Here is a 19,069-nt window from a genome sequence, read left to right as displayed (position 1 = left end):
GTAGTCCCCAGCCCAGAGACAAGGACACAATGCAGGTTTTAGGAGGAGGTCTTCTACAATGGTGGTTGTTGCTCGTTTATTTCCATGTCAAAACTTGGGATTTTTACCCTTTCCCCCCTTCTTGATCTGAAGAGGGTCGAATCCATGGTTAGAACCCGTTTGTCTAAGTTACTGTTCCTGTGTTTTTGAGTTGAAAAACATGCTTTTCGATCCAAAAAGCAGAGATCTTTTACTATTAGCGATTACAATTTAACATATTTATACTAATTGTCGCATTTTCACACACACACACACATATAAATTTAGTAATTTATAATATGATCTACGTGGTTAATATTTATTCAAAAGATCCTTGCTATTTTAAAACAGTCCATTTTAACCAAAAAAAAAAGTATTTAAAAAAAATTAGATACAAAATGAGATTTCTATAATATCTTCAAGTTTTGTTTTCTCGAATGGTTTATATGATTTCATGATATTTTAGCGAAGTTATTATAATACAATTAAATCTCTATAAATTAATATCTCGAGGACCATAAAAAAATATTAATTGATCAAAACATTATTTAAACTTCAAGATCAAATCGAGAAATTACACTGTGTGGACTATTGACAATCATGCTTCAATCTCTCTCCCTCTGTTTTTTTTTTTTTTGTTTTTTTTTTCCTCTGTTGATTAACTTGATTAAATGAGTGAATTAGCTAGCTGTGGACAGCTTCCAACAACCATATCTTGGAAGGGTAACTCTATATTCCTTGACAAAAAGCAAGTCCGAGGCTAAATGATCCCCATGTGTGACTCCAAGGAAGGAATTATTTGAGGCGTGGGCATAAACCATCATAAAATAAATGATGATGGGAATGATGGAGGACCCAGAGCGATAATGGCCATGGTGTGGACGGGCTTTACCTCGGCAAAAAGGGCGAAGTGGGGGACCATGCGGCTCCCTTTATGCCCAACCTCCCTTCATGCTCTTCGAATAACTTCACATCTCGAGCGATGGCTTTTCTCCGAGGGTCATGACTTGTAGATTCTCTCCAGGTTTTATGCTCTTAAAGCTCGACATGATTGTACGATTTACTCGCCTTAGTCAATCCTTGCCCCCCTCTCCTCCCTGTAGGGCGATACAGTGCCATCCACACCTGTATACCTTCAGATAAATCAAGAATTCGAACACCCATCTCGGCAAGGTCAAGACTTTCGTCTCCTCGAGTCTTGTCTGTTCCCCCGCTTTTTCTTCCTTCTTATATGTACACGACAAGTCGTTGAATATACTACGAGGAATTACGTTACGTTTGGTTACTGTTCGGAGACAGAAACATGAGATAAATCGGTGAAGAACTGAGAAGATATGTAATCAATTGTTACTATTTTAAGAGGAGAGTCTTCTTGTTTTGGAAATTAGAATATTGCTAGGAGAAAATCTCAGTTATTGGTCTCGTGGGTTCGAACTACTGGTGAATAAAACCCCACGAAGAAGATCTTTAAAAGGTAATTATTGGAAGAGATTTCTTTGGTAAGATCATTATTCCTTAATCTAAGCATTTATGAGTGGAATCTCAAATCAAATAATATAGCACTACTTTAGACAAATTCAACCGTTAATTAATTAATATAATCAACATCAGTTTTATTCCTCTCGATAACATTGGCAGACATTCATCCACGCAGCCACCGAATAGAGCTTGAGTTTTAGCTCGACTGAGTTTTATTATTTTATTCAAAAGAATCTTGTTTTATTTTTTTAATAAAAATACCAAAGTTTGATAGATTTAATCGGATCAGAAACCAAGTTTAGAAAGGTAAATATCTAAAATAATTAAAAGCAAAACTTGACTGGGATAGAAGTCTTGTTTAAGAGTGATAAATATGTTTTTTAGAGTTATTTTAGCTCAGAAATATATTAAATTTATTTTTGATGTTAGTATAAAAAGAAAAGAAAAATTAAAATTTAATGAAAAAATAATTTAACCGTATCTCCCAGACAAACTCTACATCACCGAGTCACCAAGTCAAACTAATTGGCTGGGATTAATAATTAAGGGGAGGCAAGCCATTCAATGAGGATGTATAAATCTGTGGCCAAGATTGGTTAAGTGAGGCTATTGGACTGGACTTGGTGTTTTTCTGGGCTCAAGTTTATCATGTGCGCCCAGTGTGCCTCCAATCTGCTTTAATGTTTTTGGCTGTTGCTATGGGGTGCTTGGCTGTAAAATCTTTGAAGAAATGGAAAAATCGACCAACCACCAAAGCTCCTACCAATACGAGTACTGTTTATGGATAAATAAGGCCGACCCTTTACAGTGTTTGTGTAACTAATACTAGCATGAAAGCAACTGGGCAGCTAATAGTCACGGCAAACGCCCTCCCACCACCCATGTAACATCGTCATCCTTCCCTCTACATTACTAAATTTGTCGTAGTATAGCTGGGGATGCCTGTTTTCTGTGGAGATGGTTCAAGATCTTGGGTTTGAGATGAGATATAACTGCGTCAATGTCATGATATTCATAGACTGTTTGGTTTGCTCCTGTAGCGCAAACTGTGTTTCACATGAAAAAAAAAAAAACACAAAAAATGATGCTTTTTCATGCACACCGCAATTTGCACTGTGTAGCCAAAAAGGAAAAGAAGAATGATAGCATATAACCCTAATCCTGCATTTTAGTGTATGCAGGAAGTGGCAGTGAGAACTGAGAGGAATAACAGAGAATCTTTGAAAATAAAAGGATGGCATGCTCTCTTTGAACCCGAATTCATATTTTTTCCATGTTATATTCTTATTTGAATTTACAGTTAGTGAGACATCATCTTATAATCAGTCTTTGCGTTAATCGAGATTAAATTCACCACTCATGGATTAGGTTAGCACTGGATCGCGTTCAGGGTTCGCTTGGTAGTATAACAAGGTGCAGTTGAAATTGCGTTCTGCTCCTGTCACAATTATAAAAATATTTGGTTAATTAATACATACTATTATCTTGCATGAATCTATTGAAAACTCTCGTTTTAGAATCTTCATTAAAAAAACTATAATTAATTTATAGTTTTTTCAAACCACAACTGTAAAAACATTTGGCATTTGGGCAGGAAGGAGCCATTTGCTATTGTCCTTGTGCCTAGACAGACAACGTTGACAGTATTTAATCTTGTTCTTTTAGTCACTGTTAAGGTCAATCTGTGAACATTGTTTTTGCTGAAGCACATTCCCCTTTATTTTATAATGTATAACCTTCAGATCAGTCAAGTCCTTGTTGCATTCATTTCAGGTTTATGATAACCTTGATCAAGATTAACAAAATAATAGCTTAATCCATTCCTAATCTCTTGCTCAAACTTAAAAAACACTTGCTATCTTCTTTTAGCATAATGAGCTTCAGAAATTAATCTTACTGTTAACATTTTGTCTGAATTCATCAGTTCTATGGTGGACGGTGCGGCAGCCAGGATATATTTAAACATAATGACAAACTAAGCAAGAAATCATTACCAAATGGCAGGAACTCACTGTCTGAATTCATTAGTTTTTCTGCTTGCTTGTTTATTTTACACTGTGGATACAGGCAGATGTTTTGAAAGTGAATAATTTGACCTCTAGGAAGATGCAGACTTCTACTCAGATTATGATCTTCCTCATGGACAGTGCAGAAAATCATGGCTGCATTGAGAATTCCTCTGAGTGGTCAGTTCTGATTTGCTGGACCAGTCTTAAGCTGTCCTTTTCATGTATATTTCTGTGACAGACCTCTTCCTGCTGAGTTGAATTATTTAAGTTTTACATGCTGTGGGAAAAACTGATATGCAGAAGAAACTGGAGAGTTGATCAATGGAGGTAGTTCTTATTTATATTTTGGCCTTGAGATCTTTGGTTTACCCTGATTTGCTAGTACCAAGCACCACACATTCTGAAAACTACTGAGCTAGTGATGTTTTCCTTTTTCGCAAGCATCCAAATCCGAGAAGTAATTTCTAATCCATTTTCGAATGATCCGGACCTCCTCCTTTCTTTGTGTTACCAACCATTGCGGATCGCTTTTTGTTGTTGCAAGTACATCCAAGCAATGAGAACCTGTCGTGGTGAGCATATGTTATGTAAATCTTCTCCTCATTACGACGATAATCAAGTTCATCATCAAAACATACCGTTCACAGTAGTGATGGCAACAACACTGTCTGATATGTTCTGCAACACCCTGTGATGAGAAACAGCACTGTGTTAAACAATGTTATGAACATAAGCTTCTGAATATTAGCAGGAGATATCAGATGTGTTGTTATTAGTTACCCGCCGCTGCTGTAAGGATCTCTTAGTCCATTGGAGAAAATGATGTTACTACCGAACCGTTTGAGAATCAGCTTTATATCCTGCAGGTTTCCATTGAAATCAACAGACTAGTTTTATGCAATACTAAATGATCCAGGGAAAGGAAAGGGGGAAGGAGAACGGCAGCGCGGCATACATGGCCTCCAAAATAAGTAGTAACCCAATGTGGTCTAGGAGGGACTCCGTATTCGTCCTTGCAGTCGTTGATATAAGCATTTAGATCAAATGGATATGGTTGAAACATGGAATCATTGCTGATGCCGAAAGGTATCACCATGTCAGCACACGTCTAATCACAAGAATGCAAAGTTGGTCATCTTTGTAAAAATATAGGATTGATTCCATCTTTTTGAGCTCTAAATAAAGATAAGAGAACATAGTTTTACAATGATTTAATTGTTAAGGAACCATCTCAATCTAAAATATGAAGTTGTTATGTGAGATTTTTCTTTGAATTTGAAACTTGGAGATGTCCACGCTATCTTATATTTAATTTTTATTAAATAGAATAGAGATGGTGAGATTCGAATTCATGATTGTTTGGCTTTGTACTTATTTTTTATAAAAAAAAATAGGAGTGATGAGATTCAAATTCGTTACCGTTTGATCATCAAAACTCTAATATCATATTAAAAAATCATCTCAACTAAAAAACTTAAGTTGTTAAATAAGTTTTCAATATATGATTTATATTATTTTTTAATATTGATTATATTATTTTTTAATATTGATTACCTGCCAACTCCAACCCACATCGGTTTCGGTTTCTTTGGTGGGTTCGTTAACATAACATGGGAGTTCTCCTTGATAAGCAACCATGCCGGCAAATATTCTACCTAGAATGTCATTTCCAAAGGAAGGTTCATCAATGCTTCTACAGACCATGGTGACTGGATAGGATGGAGGCGCATCATATTGAGCAGCAGCCATATATATGCCGGCCAAGTAGTCTTTGAGCTCAGAAGAATTGTTCAAGGGCCTGAACGAAGAGTAAAAATTAGGCAGGACCATCAATTTTCAAGTCTAAGAATCAAAACCTGATAGCAAAAGCCAAAGCATTACTTGCAAGTATCGAATTTCTTGCTCAGGATTGAAAGACCATCAGGTTCGGAAGCAATTTTGTCAATCACAGTCCATGACTTTTTTATAGTATCATGGCAACTCTGACTGTCTTCCTGCAAGCATAAATCAAACCTGTATTGACTAAAACATTGAGCTTTGAAACAAAACAAAATCAACAAAATATCAGAATTTGTTCTTTACTCTGAAATCTTTGGTGACAATAGAAACATAAGCATGCGCTGGTGTTATATCAGTGAAGTACAGGATTGGAGCAGAAGAGGCCAGAGCTCCGAGGGCAATATGTGGATATTTAAGCCGGAACCAGGAAGCAAGCACTACAAGAACAGGTTGGAATCAAAAGAAGAAATTTAAAGCAAATCAACAAAGGGTCGAAAACAAATTTGTAATCAAATAGCCTACTTCCACCATATGATGCTCCAACGACAATCACAGGAGAGCGTTGAGCATGGAATTTCTCCTTTACGTGGATGATAATCTCTGCATAGTCTCCTAAAGCTTGAGCTGAGTTGAAATATCCAAGTGTACTAGCATTTTTGAAAGCTTCATTCCTTGATCCAAATGGGATTGATTTCCCATAGTATCGGTGCTGACAAGAATAAAATCAATGAGATGTAAGAAAGCTGTTCAGGATTACTGTCTAGAATTCTGTAAGAAGAATTATTCTAAATGGAAGAACCAGAATCCTTGTCTTTGAATTTCCATGGTATTCCTTATCTCAGCATGGATATTTCTTTGAATGAAATCGAAAAGGCGGTCATGGTCTCGAGGCACGAGAGACGACCTGAGAATACCACCACCTGACCATGAAAACAAAGAAGGAAAGCATTTTATACAGATGAGCAACATTCTCCCACACTGTTAATTACCTCTATGTAAACTTGAAGAGCCTTAAAACGAGGGGCATTTTCTGCGAGGATTCCAATATCACCAAAGTCATATTCTAATGGTGCTTCTTCCCCAAAGTAAACGAAGATCGGTGCATTGGAATTAGCACCACCCCAATACTTTGAGTTGATGACATATCTTTGTTGAAACATGTCAAAGCTATCAGGCCTATAATTGAAGTGATCAAGTGTTTGATTGTAATAAAATGTCTGCAAGTTGTGATAAATACTTGATGCAGCAAAACTTGCAGAATTCCTTGAAATTCTTCCCAGTCGAGCCAACCGTGGAATGCGCAACCCTTTTGCAGTCACAGAAGTAGAGTGCATAACTGGAATGAGCATTAGTATTGGAAGCCATTGAAGTGCAACCATTGGAGACTTCATGGAAATATATCTAGTAGAAAATCTCTTACGTTTCAATATTGTTTGAAATTTGTGGTCATGTTATTCAAGGATTCCATCAAGCAGCAAGCATCAAGCATTTTTATACTGTCATAATGATGGAAGCAGAAACACAAACAATAAGATAATAGCAAGAGAAAAGGTAATAAAGGAAAAGTAATAAAAGTCATAATAAAATAAATTAGGAAAAATAAAATTATTAATCTCAATATTTTATTTTCTAAACTAAATAGAAAAAAATCCACCACACAATAAGAAATATTTTCTTAAACTAAATAGAAAATAATAATAACTAAGAAATTTATTTTTCCTACAAATCCTCCTATATCAGTTTTCCTAGGTCGGAGAGAACTCATCCTCGAGTTTTGATCATCACTTTATCGTTATTATTGACCACTTAAAATAGTGTTAGTTTCATTATGCTCCTTTGACTTATTCCACACTTAGTTATATAAGATATTTCAAGAATCAATTTTCAAAACACCTTTAATTTTCACAGAACCATCACTAATCATCAATGACGAATTCCACATTATATTTGTACTCATATTATCCAGACTCTCCACTTTTTCTTCATTCTCCTTCTTTTCCTTCTCTATAATTATGAATAAAACAACATCTTTTAACCTTTGCTTTCAATAACCACCTCCTATCTCCTGAACACCAATACTATATGCTTTTCTTTTATACTGAGGGTATATGTATTATATCATTTATCATGCAAAAAATTCCTATCATATTTTATGACTTGTCCAATAGGAGAAGACACACATTCATAGATATTATATCATACCAAACACTATCAAAATATCTCTTACTTATAGAAAACAAAACGAGACAATGCCTATCCACAATTATCTCGGTGTATTTATTTAGCCAAGCTAGCTCGTATGTAGGGCTGTTTACACCACATTCTCGTAGCTACGAACGTTTATTATTAAGTTGTAAACTTTATCTTTTATAGTGTATGTTGAATGAAAGATGCTAGTAAACTGTCAATCTTCTTCCAAATCACATTTAGGTGTCAACAAACTTTTTTGTATGATTAAGGTAATACCACCATCTTATTGCAGAATCTCCCAACACTATCCCGAGTCATCAAAAACAAGATCAACCACATCATATGCATGCTCCTCTATCTATTCTCCTCTATCAATAGATTATTACTTATAAGACTTTCTAGTTTACTGCACCCATTAGCATAATGCCTTAATTCGCCACACCTATAACAATGAATTCAAAATTTTGAATCAAAGGCTCGACTTGTTGTATATTGAGTTTGTTAAGTAGGTATAGCTTGGGGATGGTTGACTTTTGATTATTGTTGAGTCCTTCTCTATTGTACTGATATGATCGGAAACTCCTACTAACTATCCTATTAACTTGTTGCTTCTCAACGGTCAAAGCCCCTTGATATGCCTATGAAATTGTCTACTAAGACTGAAAGCACAACACGTCCTAGATGGATAATATAAATCACTTAGATATCTTTTCACCAACTGCTCTTCTATTTATGCCAAGTCATTTTTTGCCACTAATTGATAAAACTCATCAGTATAGTCATTAATAGATTTACCTCATTGTCTCAACGTATGGAGTCATTGGTATAGTGTTTACACATAGCTAAAAAGAAGGAAATTACCTTTCATCTTTTTCTATATCTTATCCCAGTCACTAATTCTTGACGTCCCTTACCTCTCATATGGCCTCTTTAATTGTTCCTACCTGGCATAAGCCTAATCCTTCAATTGGATCATAACTAGTTTCACTTTCATATGTTCTGGAATCTTTTAATTTATACTTAAAAATTCATCTAACTCTTTTTAACCGATTGATGATCTCATCTGCTTGTAAAATTTCTAAACAAATAGGAAGTTTAATTTGAAAATCAAAATCTCTATGATATTTTTTCCTATCGAGAGCACTCTTTACTTATAGGCATAACTTAACAATAAGTGCTCTTATTGAAGAACTTTTTCATAAGATGTCTATTTTTAGTAGAAATCATAGAAGACTTTCTAAATCGTCATAGATACCAAAATAAAAATTTCTATTTTTATTTTTACTTTTATAGGAGTCAAAATTGTTGTGATCAAATTAGTTTTACTAGCTAGTCAAAATGATGGATTTATATGAAAAGGCTCTCAATTTGAAAAAGTAAAAAAAAGTGAGAGTACAAACAACTAAACATGAATAATAATAATTTCTCATATTTGCATGAAAAAAAATCCAAGCCCCCTTATTCTAAGTAAGTTTTCCCTAAATAGGTTAATATGAATTTCCCATTTTAATTATAATATGAATTTTCCCTTTTATGCCTTTTTCCAATTTCATTTTCGATATAAAATTTTAATTTAACCTTTTTTTTTTAGCCGAGAGTTTACAACCCTAGCCTACGGGTTCTTCCTACTAGCCATCATTTGGCCTAACCCTTGTCTCTGATACCATTTATCATGACACTAACATCCTTCAAACCCACAAACCATGGCACCGACCTTGTTAATAGTTCATTGTAGCAGAGTAAGCTCAAAAAGCCTTTTCTATGTTAAAAGCCTAAATGTCCTTATTGAAAACTAGACTAAATGCTTTTATAATAATGAGACCTTTTTTTTATTATAGGATGCTGAGTGCACAAGAACGTTCAACCTTATACAAGGAGATTTCACCTTCATTTAAGTCTGTTTAGTATTATGGTTGCTTTTGTGTTTGTGGTTTTAAAAAAATAGTTTAATAAAAAGTGATTTTTGTGAGGTTTATTTTAAAATTTGATGTGTTTGGTTAAAACTGCAGTTGAAATTGTGATTGAAAAAAATGATTTCTTGTGTTTGATTAATATGCTTTTTGTATTTTTTATATAAGGTTTTAATTGTAAAATTAATTAAAAAAAACATACATCTATATTTATGTACCTCTGTATTTCTTTTTTGACATGGCTCCTACAGCTTCGATGCTCCTACTTCCCTACCATAACAAATCTTCGTCTCCACCATCTCAGTGCATAATTATATCATTGCTAGCTAGTGGATCAGGTGAATTAAAATACTTTTTAATTAATAGATTAATAGAAAGTTTTCAAATTTTTTTGTTGTGTTAATGTTTAGATTCTGGAAATGAAAAATTAGGTAGCAGCACTTCCCAATAGACAAAAATATAGAGGAATTAGTCTTTTTTTTCTTGTAGTTGTCAAACTTGATTTGGAGACTAATTTTAAAAGTCAAATTTCAACTGATCCTGTTCATGCACAAGCACACCTATCTTCAACACTTCACTAAAATCATGTACTGCTCTCCATGTCTTAAAAGCTCTCTCTTAAATCTCTCTTGATGAAACCCTAAAAAACATGCTTCAATGAAAACCAAACAACTTTTTTTGCTCTCCTTGACACCGCTCTCTCTCGTCTCTTTCTCCACCTCTTTCACTCCTATAGACAACTACCTTATCAACTGTGGTTCAAACACCAACACCTCTTTCATTCCTATAAATAGCAGAATTTTTGGAGCTGATTCCACTTCACAAGGTTCAATCTTTCCCTCGAAAGGCCAGTCTATTTCACCCAAAAAGCGCTTGAACGTAGCTTGTGCTAAGATGGCTTTATGGTTTTGCGGTCCTTTCATTTTCTTCTTTATTTTCAACAATTGTAAAAACCCTAGTTTGATATTTTCAATGGCTTTGGATGGATTTTACTTTGATCAAACAGAGGGGAAGGGAACATAGTTGTTAGCTCGGGCAAGGAAAGTTTTTTGTTACAAGAAAAAAAGTGTCGGTGAGAGGAGAGCACGCAGTGAAAAGCAGGTGTGAATTACTTTTCACAAACTGAGGTCCAACCTCAGTTTTGAGTGGGGCCCATCTCAAATAAAATTATGGTTTGAGATTACTAAACACCTCAGTCCTGCTTTTATTATCAATCGCAGTCGCAGTGCCAAATGGGCACTTAGTCACTTTGCTATGATTTAATATGCACTCGTCTTAAGGTGACAAGATATATGATGTGGGCCCTTTATTTTCTCTCCCTTAAAGTTTTTTATAGATTTCGAGTCGAGAATAGAGCAATGGCTCTGTATTTTTCTCTGGAATGGATTTTCTGTATTGGATAAAGACCCTTGGTCAGTCTTTTATTCCTTATGGTAGGGCTTTTCTGCCAATCGCAGGGTAAGCTTCACAATTTGACTCTCCATGTTCTTTATCATGAGCTCCTGAATGGTTCTCTCCAAAAAAAAAAAAAAAAACCTCATCATCCTCTCCTATTGAACACGCCCTGCTTCATATTCCTACCATTATTGTTCTGCAGCATATAACAAATAAAAAATAACCTGGGATTGCAGCACACGACAAATAATAACCTAGGATTGTTGAGCTTAATATCAACTAAACACAGGCGGAAGCACAAACAATATGATAATAACAAGAGAAAATAGATTAATGATTGAAATAGAGTAGAACACAAAAACTCTAATTTGTAATTTTATTGTTGAAGAGAAAACTCTATTATGATTTGTCTTTTTAGAAAGTTTACAAATACTTAAATAATCTCAAAAACCAATATAAACAAATTAGTAGACCCAAAAATAAAAGAAAAGTAATAAAAGTCTCAAATAAACAAGAAAAAAAATAAAATTATCAATCTTAATATTTGATTTTCTAAATTAAAATGAAAAAAAAAAAACCAGCATAAAAGAAAATATTTTTCAAAAAACCCTCGTGCATCACATAAGATAAGATAGTTCAATGTGGAAAAATATTGCAGGCGTAATAACCTGCCTATAATATTAATTGACATCCAATGATATGAACAATCAAAAACCATGCATTTCGAAAACTTCTTTTTTAGTAAAATTAATTAACATTACTTGGGCCAACTTTAACAAAAACAAACAATCAAATATCGATTTTAATCCTCTCAACAATAAAGTTTGCTTACTGGCATACTCACAGTAGTTTTTCTGATGGTGAGAGGTAACAACACCACAATGAAATGAGGCTATAATTGAATATAGATAGCTGAAGCTGCACACTTCTGGACATAGAGATTGATTGAAAAGTTCGAATAATTAAAACCTTGAAACTACATAACAGTTTGGGAAATTAGGTGCAAGAAATGTGTGCTTGAAGGCACACAATTCCAAAATATCTGTTACTATATCCTGCAATGGGGTTGAACAGCAGGCCATAGTGGACAATCACTGCATATTCTCAAGTTGTTGTTGTATACCTCTTTGCATGCATTATTGAAGACCATGGATAGGATAGTTACTATATTGAATGGTTTTTGGCCTTTGCCATTGCGTGCTTAGCAGTCAAATCTTGAGGAAATGGAAAATCGACAATTTCAGAGGCATTTGGGTGAAGTAATGGACACCTGAGTAGGACTTTTAAACCGTTCTTGTGCAACTATTAGCTTGAAAGCAGCTTGGCAGCTAAGATATAGCTCTTTTACGAGGAGCCCTCCTTGTAAAGATGGAGTCCAAGTTCTTAGTAAGAGATGTTGTAACCCATTTGGCTCAATGTTAAGCAGTAAGTGCACCAATGGCAAGGAACAAAACCTGGGTTCAAAAACTTGGTTTTGTGTATGAAGGAAGAGAGCTTCATGTCAATCCTATGTTTAGTCTTTCTGAAAGATAATGGGCCTTGGAGTCTAGTTCGATCCAGGAAATATGACTGGCAAGAAGGACCATCAGAAAATCTCTGGGTTTTTGAAAATAAAAAGGTGATATAGCTGTCGGATTAAGGGTTTGATCCAAAACCAAAAAAACTTTATCATTGTTGGATTAACTTAAGTTTATTTTTTTATCTAAATTAATATTGCTTAGAGTTTAAAAAAAACATTTTTTTTTTTAATTTTAACTTGCTTGGATTAACTAGTTTGTAGATGAATTTGTTAAATCACTTGAGTTTTATCGGTTTAAATTAAAATCCAATTAGAACTAGCTTTTAGATTATAAATTTTATAAATTAATTTATCGGATAGGTAAAGCTTAATAACCATGGATGATAGCACAAAAGGTTACTAGAATTTCAGATTTCCTGTGTGTTATGAGAATTAAATTTTATAAACATGATGAAAGTACTCCAGTTTCTTAGTTATAACATGATAAATAATAAGTAAAATCACTTCTTTAATTAAATGAAGGTAGATATCTAGCATTCCTCCTTTCTATTAATCGTCCCATCATTGACAATAGTTAATCTCGTTTTATTACTATAGTTAATCTCTTTTTGATTCTTTCCCATGAAAATTGAATCACAGGCTGCGCACCACATAGCTTAATTAATCGAATGGCAAGAATTTTCGAGATTCATTCATGAATTGCAGGCTTACAATATGGTGTATAGTGAGAGATCAGCTCTTGGAACTTAACCATTAACTTTGCTTTGGTTTTTTTTAATTAACATGGGTGTTCGGATTAGTTTGTATGTATTTCAATTAATCTTATAGGTTTTGAAGTTAACAACCATGTAAGTCTCTAATAATCTTGAAAAAACTCAAACTTATAATTATTAAAAAACAAATTTAAAACCTGATAATTCGAAGTCTCTCTTGAAATTATAAACTTTGCTTCCCTGCGTAGAAAGGTGGGTTAACTCCACCTGATTTGACTATGCATGGCCTCCCACAACCTGCTAAGGTTCTCGAGGGTCAATGTCTCGCCCTAGTTTTTGTAGTACAGCATGCATCCAGATCTTGTTCTGAACAATTTTTATGTGATGATCTATCCCATTTCTTTCTTCAAGATTTAGTGTTTGTTGGAGAAAATCCTTTTTGCACCTTCCAAAGAAACAATATGCTATGTAATTAAAGAAATATTTTCTTCTGTGTCTGATCTAACTAAAACCTCGAGAACTAGTGGAATGCCTTTAGCACAGCTTACCACAGTTTTTGATAGCCCCGATTATCCTTCCATTGGATTGTTTTGCTTAAAAGCAAGAGCTGTTGTTTAATATTGTGATGGAAATGATTTTTAAAAGTGTTTTTTTGTAGTATATTAAATTTTTTTTTATTGTTAACATCAAATCATTAAAATCATTGAAAAATACTAAAAAATAAAATAAAAAATTAATATTTTTTCATAACAAATGTATTTTTAAAAAACATTTAAAATCAAAATTTACCGCACTATAAACCATCATCTTCTACTAAATATTTTAAATGCAGTGTATTATAGACATCATCAAGAACTAGGAGGACCTTTTTTCTTTGAAGCATTCACTTAAAGGGCCGGGGTAAAACTTTTGTGCGCATATTCAGATCTTTCTTCTCTAATATACTTCACCAAGAATTTCCTGCTGTACATGAGCTCGTGATCCATGCTTCTCTGTTTCTTCCCTGACATTCTGAAAAAGCAATGGCCTTCAAGGCGTGATTTCAGCCATTGTTGACTTACCTATACCACCCATCCCCCAGATTCCCACGATGAGCACAATGGTTGATGCAAATGATAGTAATGATTCAATGTTTTTAACACGTGATTTCACTTAAACAAGGCGTTCTGAATCAATTGAGGGTGATGGTTCGCATGTTTGGTAGAAGTCAAATAAGACACCACCGACCCGAGTAAAAAAAAATAAAAAAAAATTAATCTAACATGACCTGATAAAAAATATGGAACCCGAGTCGACTCTCTAGTTAGATTTTAAAATTATAATAATAATTATTTTTATTTATATGCTGACTTGGGTTAACCTGGGTTGACTCTCCCAACCTGTGACCATCTCAACTATGATAATAACTACTTTTACTCTTACGCTAACCCGGATTAACCCATGTTGACCATCTCAACCCATGACTCGAGTATTGCTCTCGGCCGACCCTCGAGTCAGATTTTAAAACTATAATAATAATCACTTTTATATTTATATTAACTTAAACCAACCTGGTTTGCCCTCGTGCACAGAACCAAATAAACTTGTTCTAGCCCTTTTAGTAGGACAAAACTTTCTTCACAAAAACAACTTTGCACATGACAAAAATGATTTTTGTGTTAAGTAATATTTATCTAGTTTTATTTATTAAGGGTAAAATATATTTTCAGTTTAACCTATATATAATTCCTTTGTATTTAGGTTAACTTAAGCACTCATAATAAACATATCATTGAGAATTCTAGCCTCCTTTTATGTTTGATCTGAATTACTTTCACATGGTATCAGAGCCTAGTTGATCGAACCCTTGGCTTGTTAATTTTATGAAACTCGATGCCCTTGTAGAAATCATGTTTACCAATGTCAGAGCCACTGCTCGTATCAAAATCGTTATCATCATCCATTTCATTCCCTGTAAGATGTTTCAGCACGCTCAATGCATTCCTTTGAAGCTTAACTTCAGATTTATTTTTCAAAACATCAGACATGAGTTGTTTGACCTATTAAAAGATGGAGGATGAAGATCAAGTTTTGTGTTTGCGGCTGAAGAATTAATATCTGAAACTTTATTTTAGATTCTTCAGCTTCTGCAATTTGGTATTTCTGTTCTGCCTCTACAATTGTTTTGGTATTTCGTCTTCTCTCCAGTTTCTGCAATTTGGTATCAGCTTCTGCAATTTGGTATTTCTGTTCTGTCTCTGCAATTGTTTTGATATTTCATCTTCTCTTCAGTTTCTGCAATCTGGTATTTGAGTTAAGTTTCTGCAAAAAAAATTAAAAATTAGAGTGATATTTTGTCTTCTGCTTCTGCAAAATCTAGTATTTGGACTGTCCTTCAGCTTCTGCAATTTGGTATTTCTGTCTGTCTCTGCAATTATTTTGGTATTTCGTCTTCTCTTCATTTTCTGCAATTTGGTATCAGCTTCTGCAATTTGGTATTTCTATTCTGTCTCTGCAATTGTTTTAGTATTTCGTCTTCTTTTCAGTTTCTACAATTTGGTATCAGCTTCTGCAAATTGGTATTTCTGTTCTGTCTCTGCAATTGTTTTGGTATTTCATCTTCTCTTCAGTTTCTGCAATTTGGTATCAGCTTCTGCAATTTGGTATTTATGTTCTGTCTTTGCAATTATTTTGGTATTTCGTCTTCTCTTTAGTTTCTGCAATTTGGTATTTGAATTAAGTTTCTGCAAGAAAAATAAAAAATTTGGAGTGATATTTGTCTTCTACTTCTGCAAAATCTGGTATTTCGACTTTCCTTCAGCTTCTGTCATGGCATCTACTACCAAAAAGATTGTTTGGTTACGTTGGTTACTTACTGATATGAGAGTTTTCTTTTCTCATCCTACTCTTATGAATTGTGACAACCAGAGTTCTATTCAGATTGCTCACAACTCGATTTTTATGAGCGAACTAAGCACATTGAGATTGATTGTCATGTTACTCGTCATCATCTTAAGCATGACACCATTACTTTGCCTTTTGTTCATTCTTCCTTGCAGATTGCAGATTTCTTTACCAAGACGCATTCCATATCTCATTTTTATTTTCTAGTTGGCAAACTCTCGATGCTTGTAGATGCCGCATCGTAAGTTTGAGGGGAGATGTTAAATAATATTTATCTAGTTTTATTTATTAAGGGTAGAATAGTATTTTCAGTTTAACCTATATATAATTCCTTTGTATTTAGGTTAACTTAAGCACTCATAATAAACATATCATTGAGAATTCTAGCCTCCTTTTATGTTGGATCTGAATTACTGTAACATTTTGTATTGTCCAAAAATGCACAAACGACTTCTCAAAAAACAATTATTATGTCCCGTTCATATTTATATAGCATATCAAACACTGTCTAAAGCTTCTCGTCAATTATTACTTGCTACCATTAAATGAATTTCAATCATATTTTTAAAACTTAGACTAGCCTAGCAGGCTAACCAGAAGCCAGAACCAGGCCAGATTTAAGAAAAAATAAAGAAAGACAAAAACTCGGATGCCCCAATCAGAACCCTAGTTGACAAAGTGACCCAATAAAAAACCCGATTGCAACCTACCTATTGACTATTTGTATTTTTTTTTAATAAAAATAACATTGTTTTGATTTATATAAAAAAATAAGAGTCCACGCATGATGATTTGGTGACCAGATCAAGACTCATGACCTATAACCTTGGGTTAGATTGATCACCGAGTCGGGTTAAACTTTGATTCGAACCAAATAATTGGCAAACTTACTTCCAGGAGCATGGGATGGTTTGCTCGTCAAACACTGCTGCCAAAGAGACGGAGAAAGAAGGTGATTTATTTGAGGCAGAAACAACTCCTTAATTACGTTTTCCGTTGCTGTACATTAAACTCTACATTGGCAGCACATGGTAGGATTGCTTTAATTGGCAGCAACAATTACACATTGGCAGCACATATTAAAGTATAGTTATACAACTACTTCTTGCTATTGTAAATCTCTATGCAGTCAAAAAATACAAAAAACAATCGCAAAAAGACATTTGATGAGCAAAAAAAAAATGTAATATAAATTCTAAGCTCACAGCTTTATTTTGAAAATAAATCTAATAATGTATGCCTCTAAAAAAAAGATTATATATCCTTTAAATATGACATAAAAAATCTATCTCTACTAGAAAACAAAATTAAAATCTGAAAGCAATAAAAAAATTAAATAATATCCAAAATAAAACAATAAATATAGAAAATTAAAAAAAATAACAAAATTAACTCGTAGAGGATATCATGAATCTAATTTTAGGAGATCTAGAAGGTGGTTGACTAATAAAGTGGTTTTTCAATGGAAAACACTTTAGGAATCTCTTGTAAAATTTTAAACTTGATCCAAATATTATGGTCTCTTTTAACCACTACTCTGGTCTAAGATGAATATACATTTTTTAAAACCTAAATTTATCCAATTGATTTATAAAATTATCTAGTAGAACATCTATATAGTTTGTTTATGAAAGATTTTTATTTAAATACTTAAAACTTTTAGTCTCCACGAGTCTGATTGGATCGATTTCCTTCGACGACCTACTTGTGCTGTCTAATAATATTAATTATGTGAAGAATTACAAGAAAAATTAATCAAATTAATTGGACATCAATTAATATTATTAGGATAAGTAATTTGTTTGATGAATAAAATATTTACTCGATCAAAACTCATTAATCTATATAAATTTGTAGTAATTCATTTAATCTGGCTAAACATATTTGAGTTATTATCTTGTAAAAAATCAAAACATTATCCTTTCAATAAAAATAAATAATTCAATAATCAATGACAAATATTTTTTTCTAAATTAATATCGGGTTGACAACTATAATTCTAACCATGTAAAAGTAATGAAAAATTCAACTGTAGTATAATCAAATATCACCTATCAAACATAAACCTAAACACCGTACCAAATGAATATCCACATGCTCCACACTTTTGTTGATTAATTAATAAATCAAATAATGACAGCAAATAATAATATGCATTTGTAGTTGATGAACCCGACATGTCACCCGACACCACCGACGGCTTTCTCCACACACGCCAGCAAGTCACCACCGACACGTCACGGAGATCCAAATCAAGTGCAATGTCCTTACCGTGGGCCCGTTAAAGCTGGATCGGCCTTGTAGATGCCCCAACGCGACATCCTAACCAATCCTCACCTTATCAAATTCACTGTAGTAAGAAGAAAGTTAACTATATTTTGGTCCTTCAAACTTAGAAACAATTTACTTAAGCCCCTACATGCTACCTATTGCCTAACATAATACATGTAGACGTAGATTTGAGGGATTTTTGTTATTTCAATAAAGCTAATTTCAGTTGTTTTCTAAAATTTAGATAATTAAGGAATGTCAATGAAAACTTTTCATGAGCATTTATAAGATATTATCACTAAGGAGTCATAAAGAAAAATGAAAAAGAAAGTATAAAAAATAAATTTCTTAATATTTTTTTTATTATTTATCACAAAGTCACACTTGAATTTCTTGAATAATTTGAGAATTAATTAATTTAGATTGATTAGCGATAACATTTTTAGGCTGAGGATTTAAATTTAACACAATTGGACATTAATTAATTTTATTACATTTACCTCTCTTGTTAAATGTAGATGGAGTATTAAAATATGTGCAAATCCTGTATAAATTTCAATTATTTTTAAAATTTTATAAAAACCCTCTTTAAATAAAATAATTAATTTTTCTAATAACATCTACTTAACATAAAATATTTATCAATATAAAAAACGATTTGAAAATGGTTACGAGTTCGAGTCCTCTCAGAGATACTAGAGGTTTACATGGTCTTTAACATCAGGGTTCATAAAATTAGTCGAGGTGCGTATAAGACACTCGGGTTAATAAAAAAAATAATCTGAAAATTAAAAATAATATTACAAAATTGAATAAATAGATTACTCAATCTATAAGGACCAAAATGAATTCCAACAAAAAAATTAAATTAAAAAAAGCCCAGTCTACCAGATCCAACAGTCC

At 33.3% G+C, this 19,069-nt stretch overlaps 1 protein-coding gene across 1 annotated transcript; it reads right to left on the bottom strand.

The window, feature by feature from the left end:
- Positions 1-3,580: 3,580 nt before the first annotated feature.
- On the bottom strand, positions 3,581-6,664 carry LOC133674650 (uncharacterized). The gene is made up of 9 exons (XM_062095865.1): positions 6,275-6,664; positions 5,808-5,994; positions 5,589-5,722; positions 5,388-5,500; positions 5,061-5,304; positions 4,462-4,614; positions 4,287-4,366; positions 4,145-4,194; positions 3,581-4,070 (listed from the first exon to the last, which is right to left on the bottom strand). Exons 1-9 carry the CDS (start codon positions 6,662-6,664, stop codon positions 3,922-3,924), a joined length of 1,500 nt encoding a protein of 499 aa, XP_061951849.1. The 3' UTR covers positions 3,581-3,921.
- Positions 6,665-19,069: the final 12,405 nt, after the last annotated feature.

The sequence above is a fragment of the Populus nigra genome, chromosome 15 (genome assembly GCF_951802175.1).
Source record: "Populus nigra chromosome 15, ddPopNigr1.1, whole genome shotgun sequence".
Classification (NCBI taxonomy): domain Eukaryota; kingdom Viridiplantae; phylum Streptophyta; class Magnoliopsida; order Malpighiales; family Salicaceae; genus Populus; species Populus nigra.
Note: the sequence above shows the minus strand (reverse complement) of the source record. Positions and strands in the feature narration are given on the sequence as shown.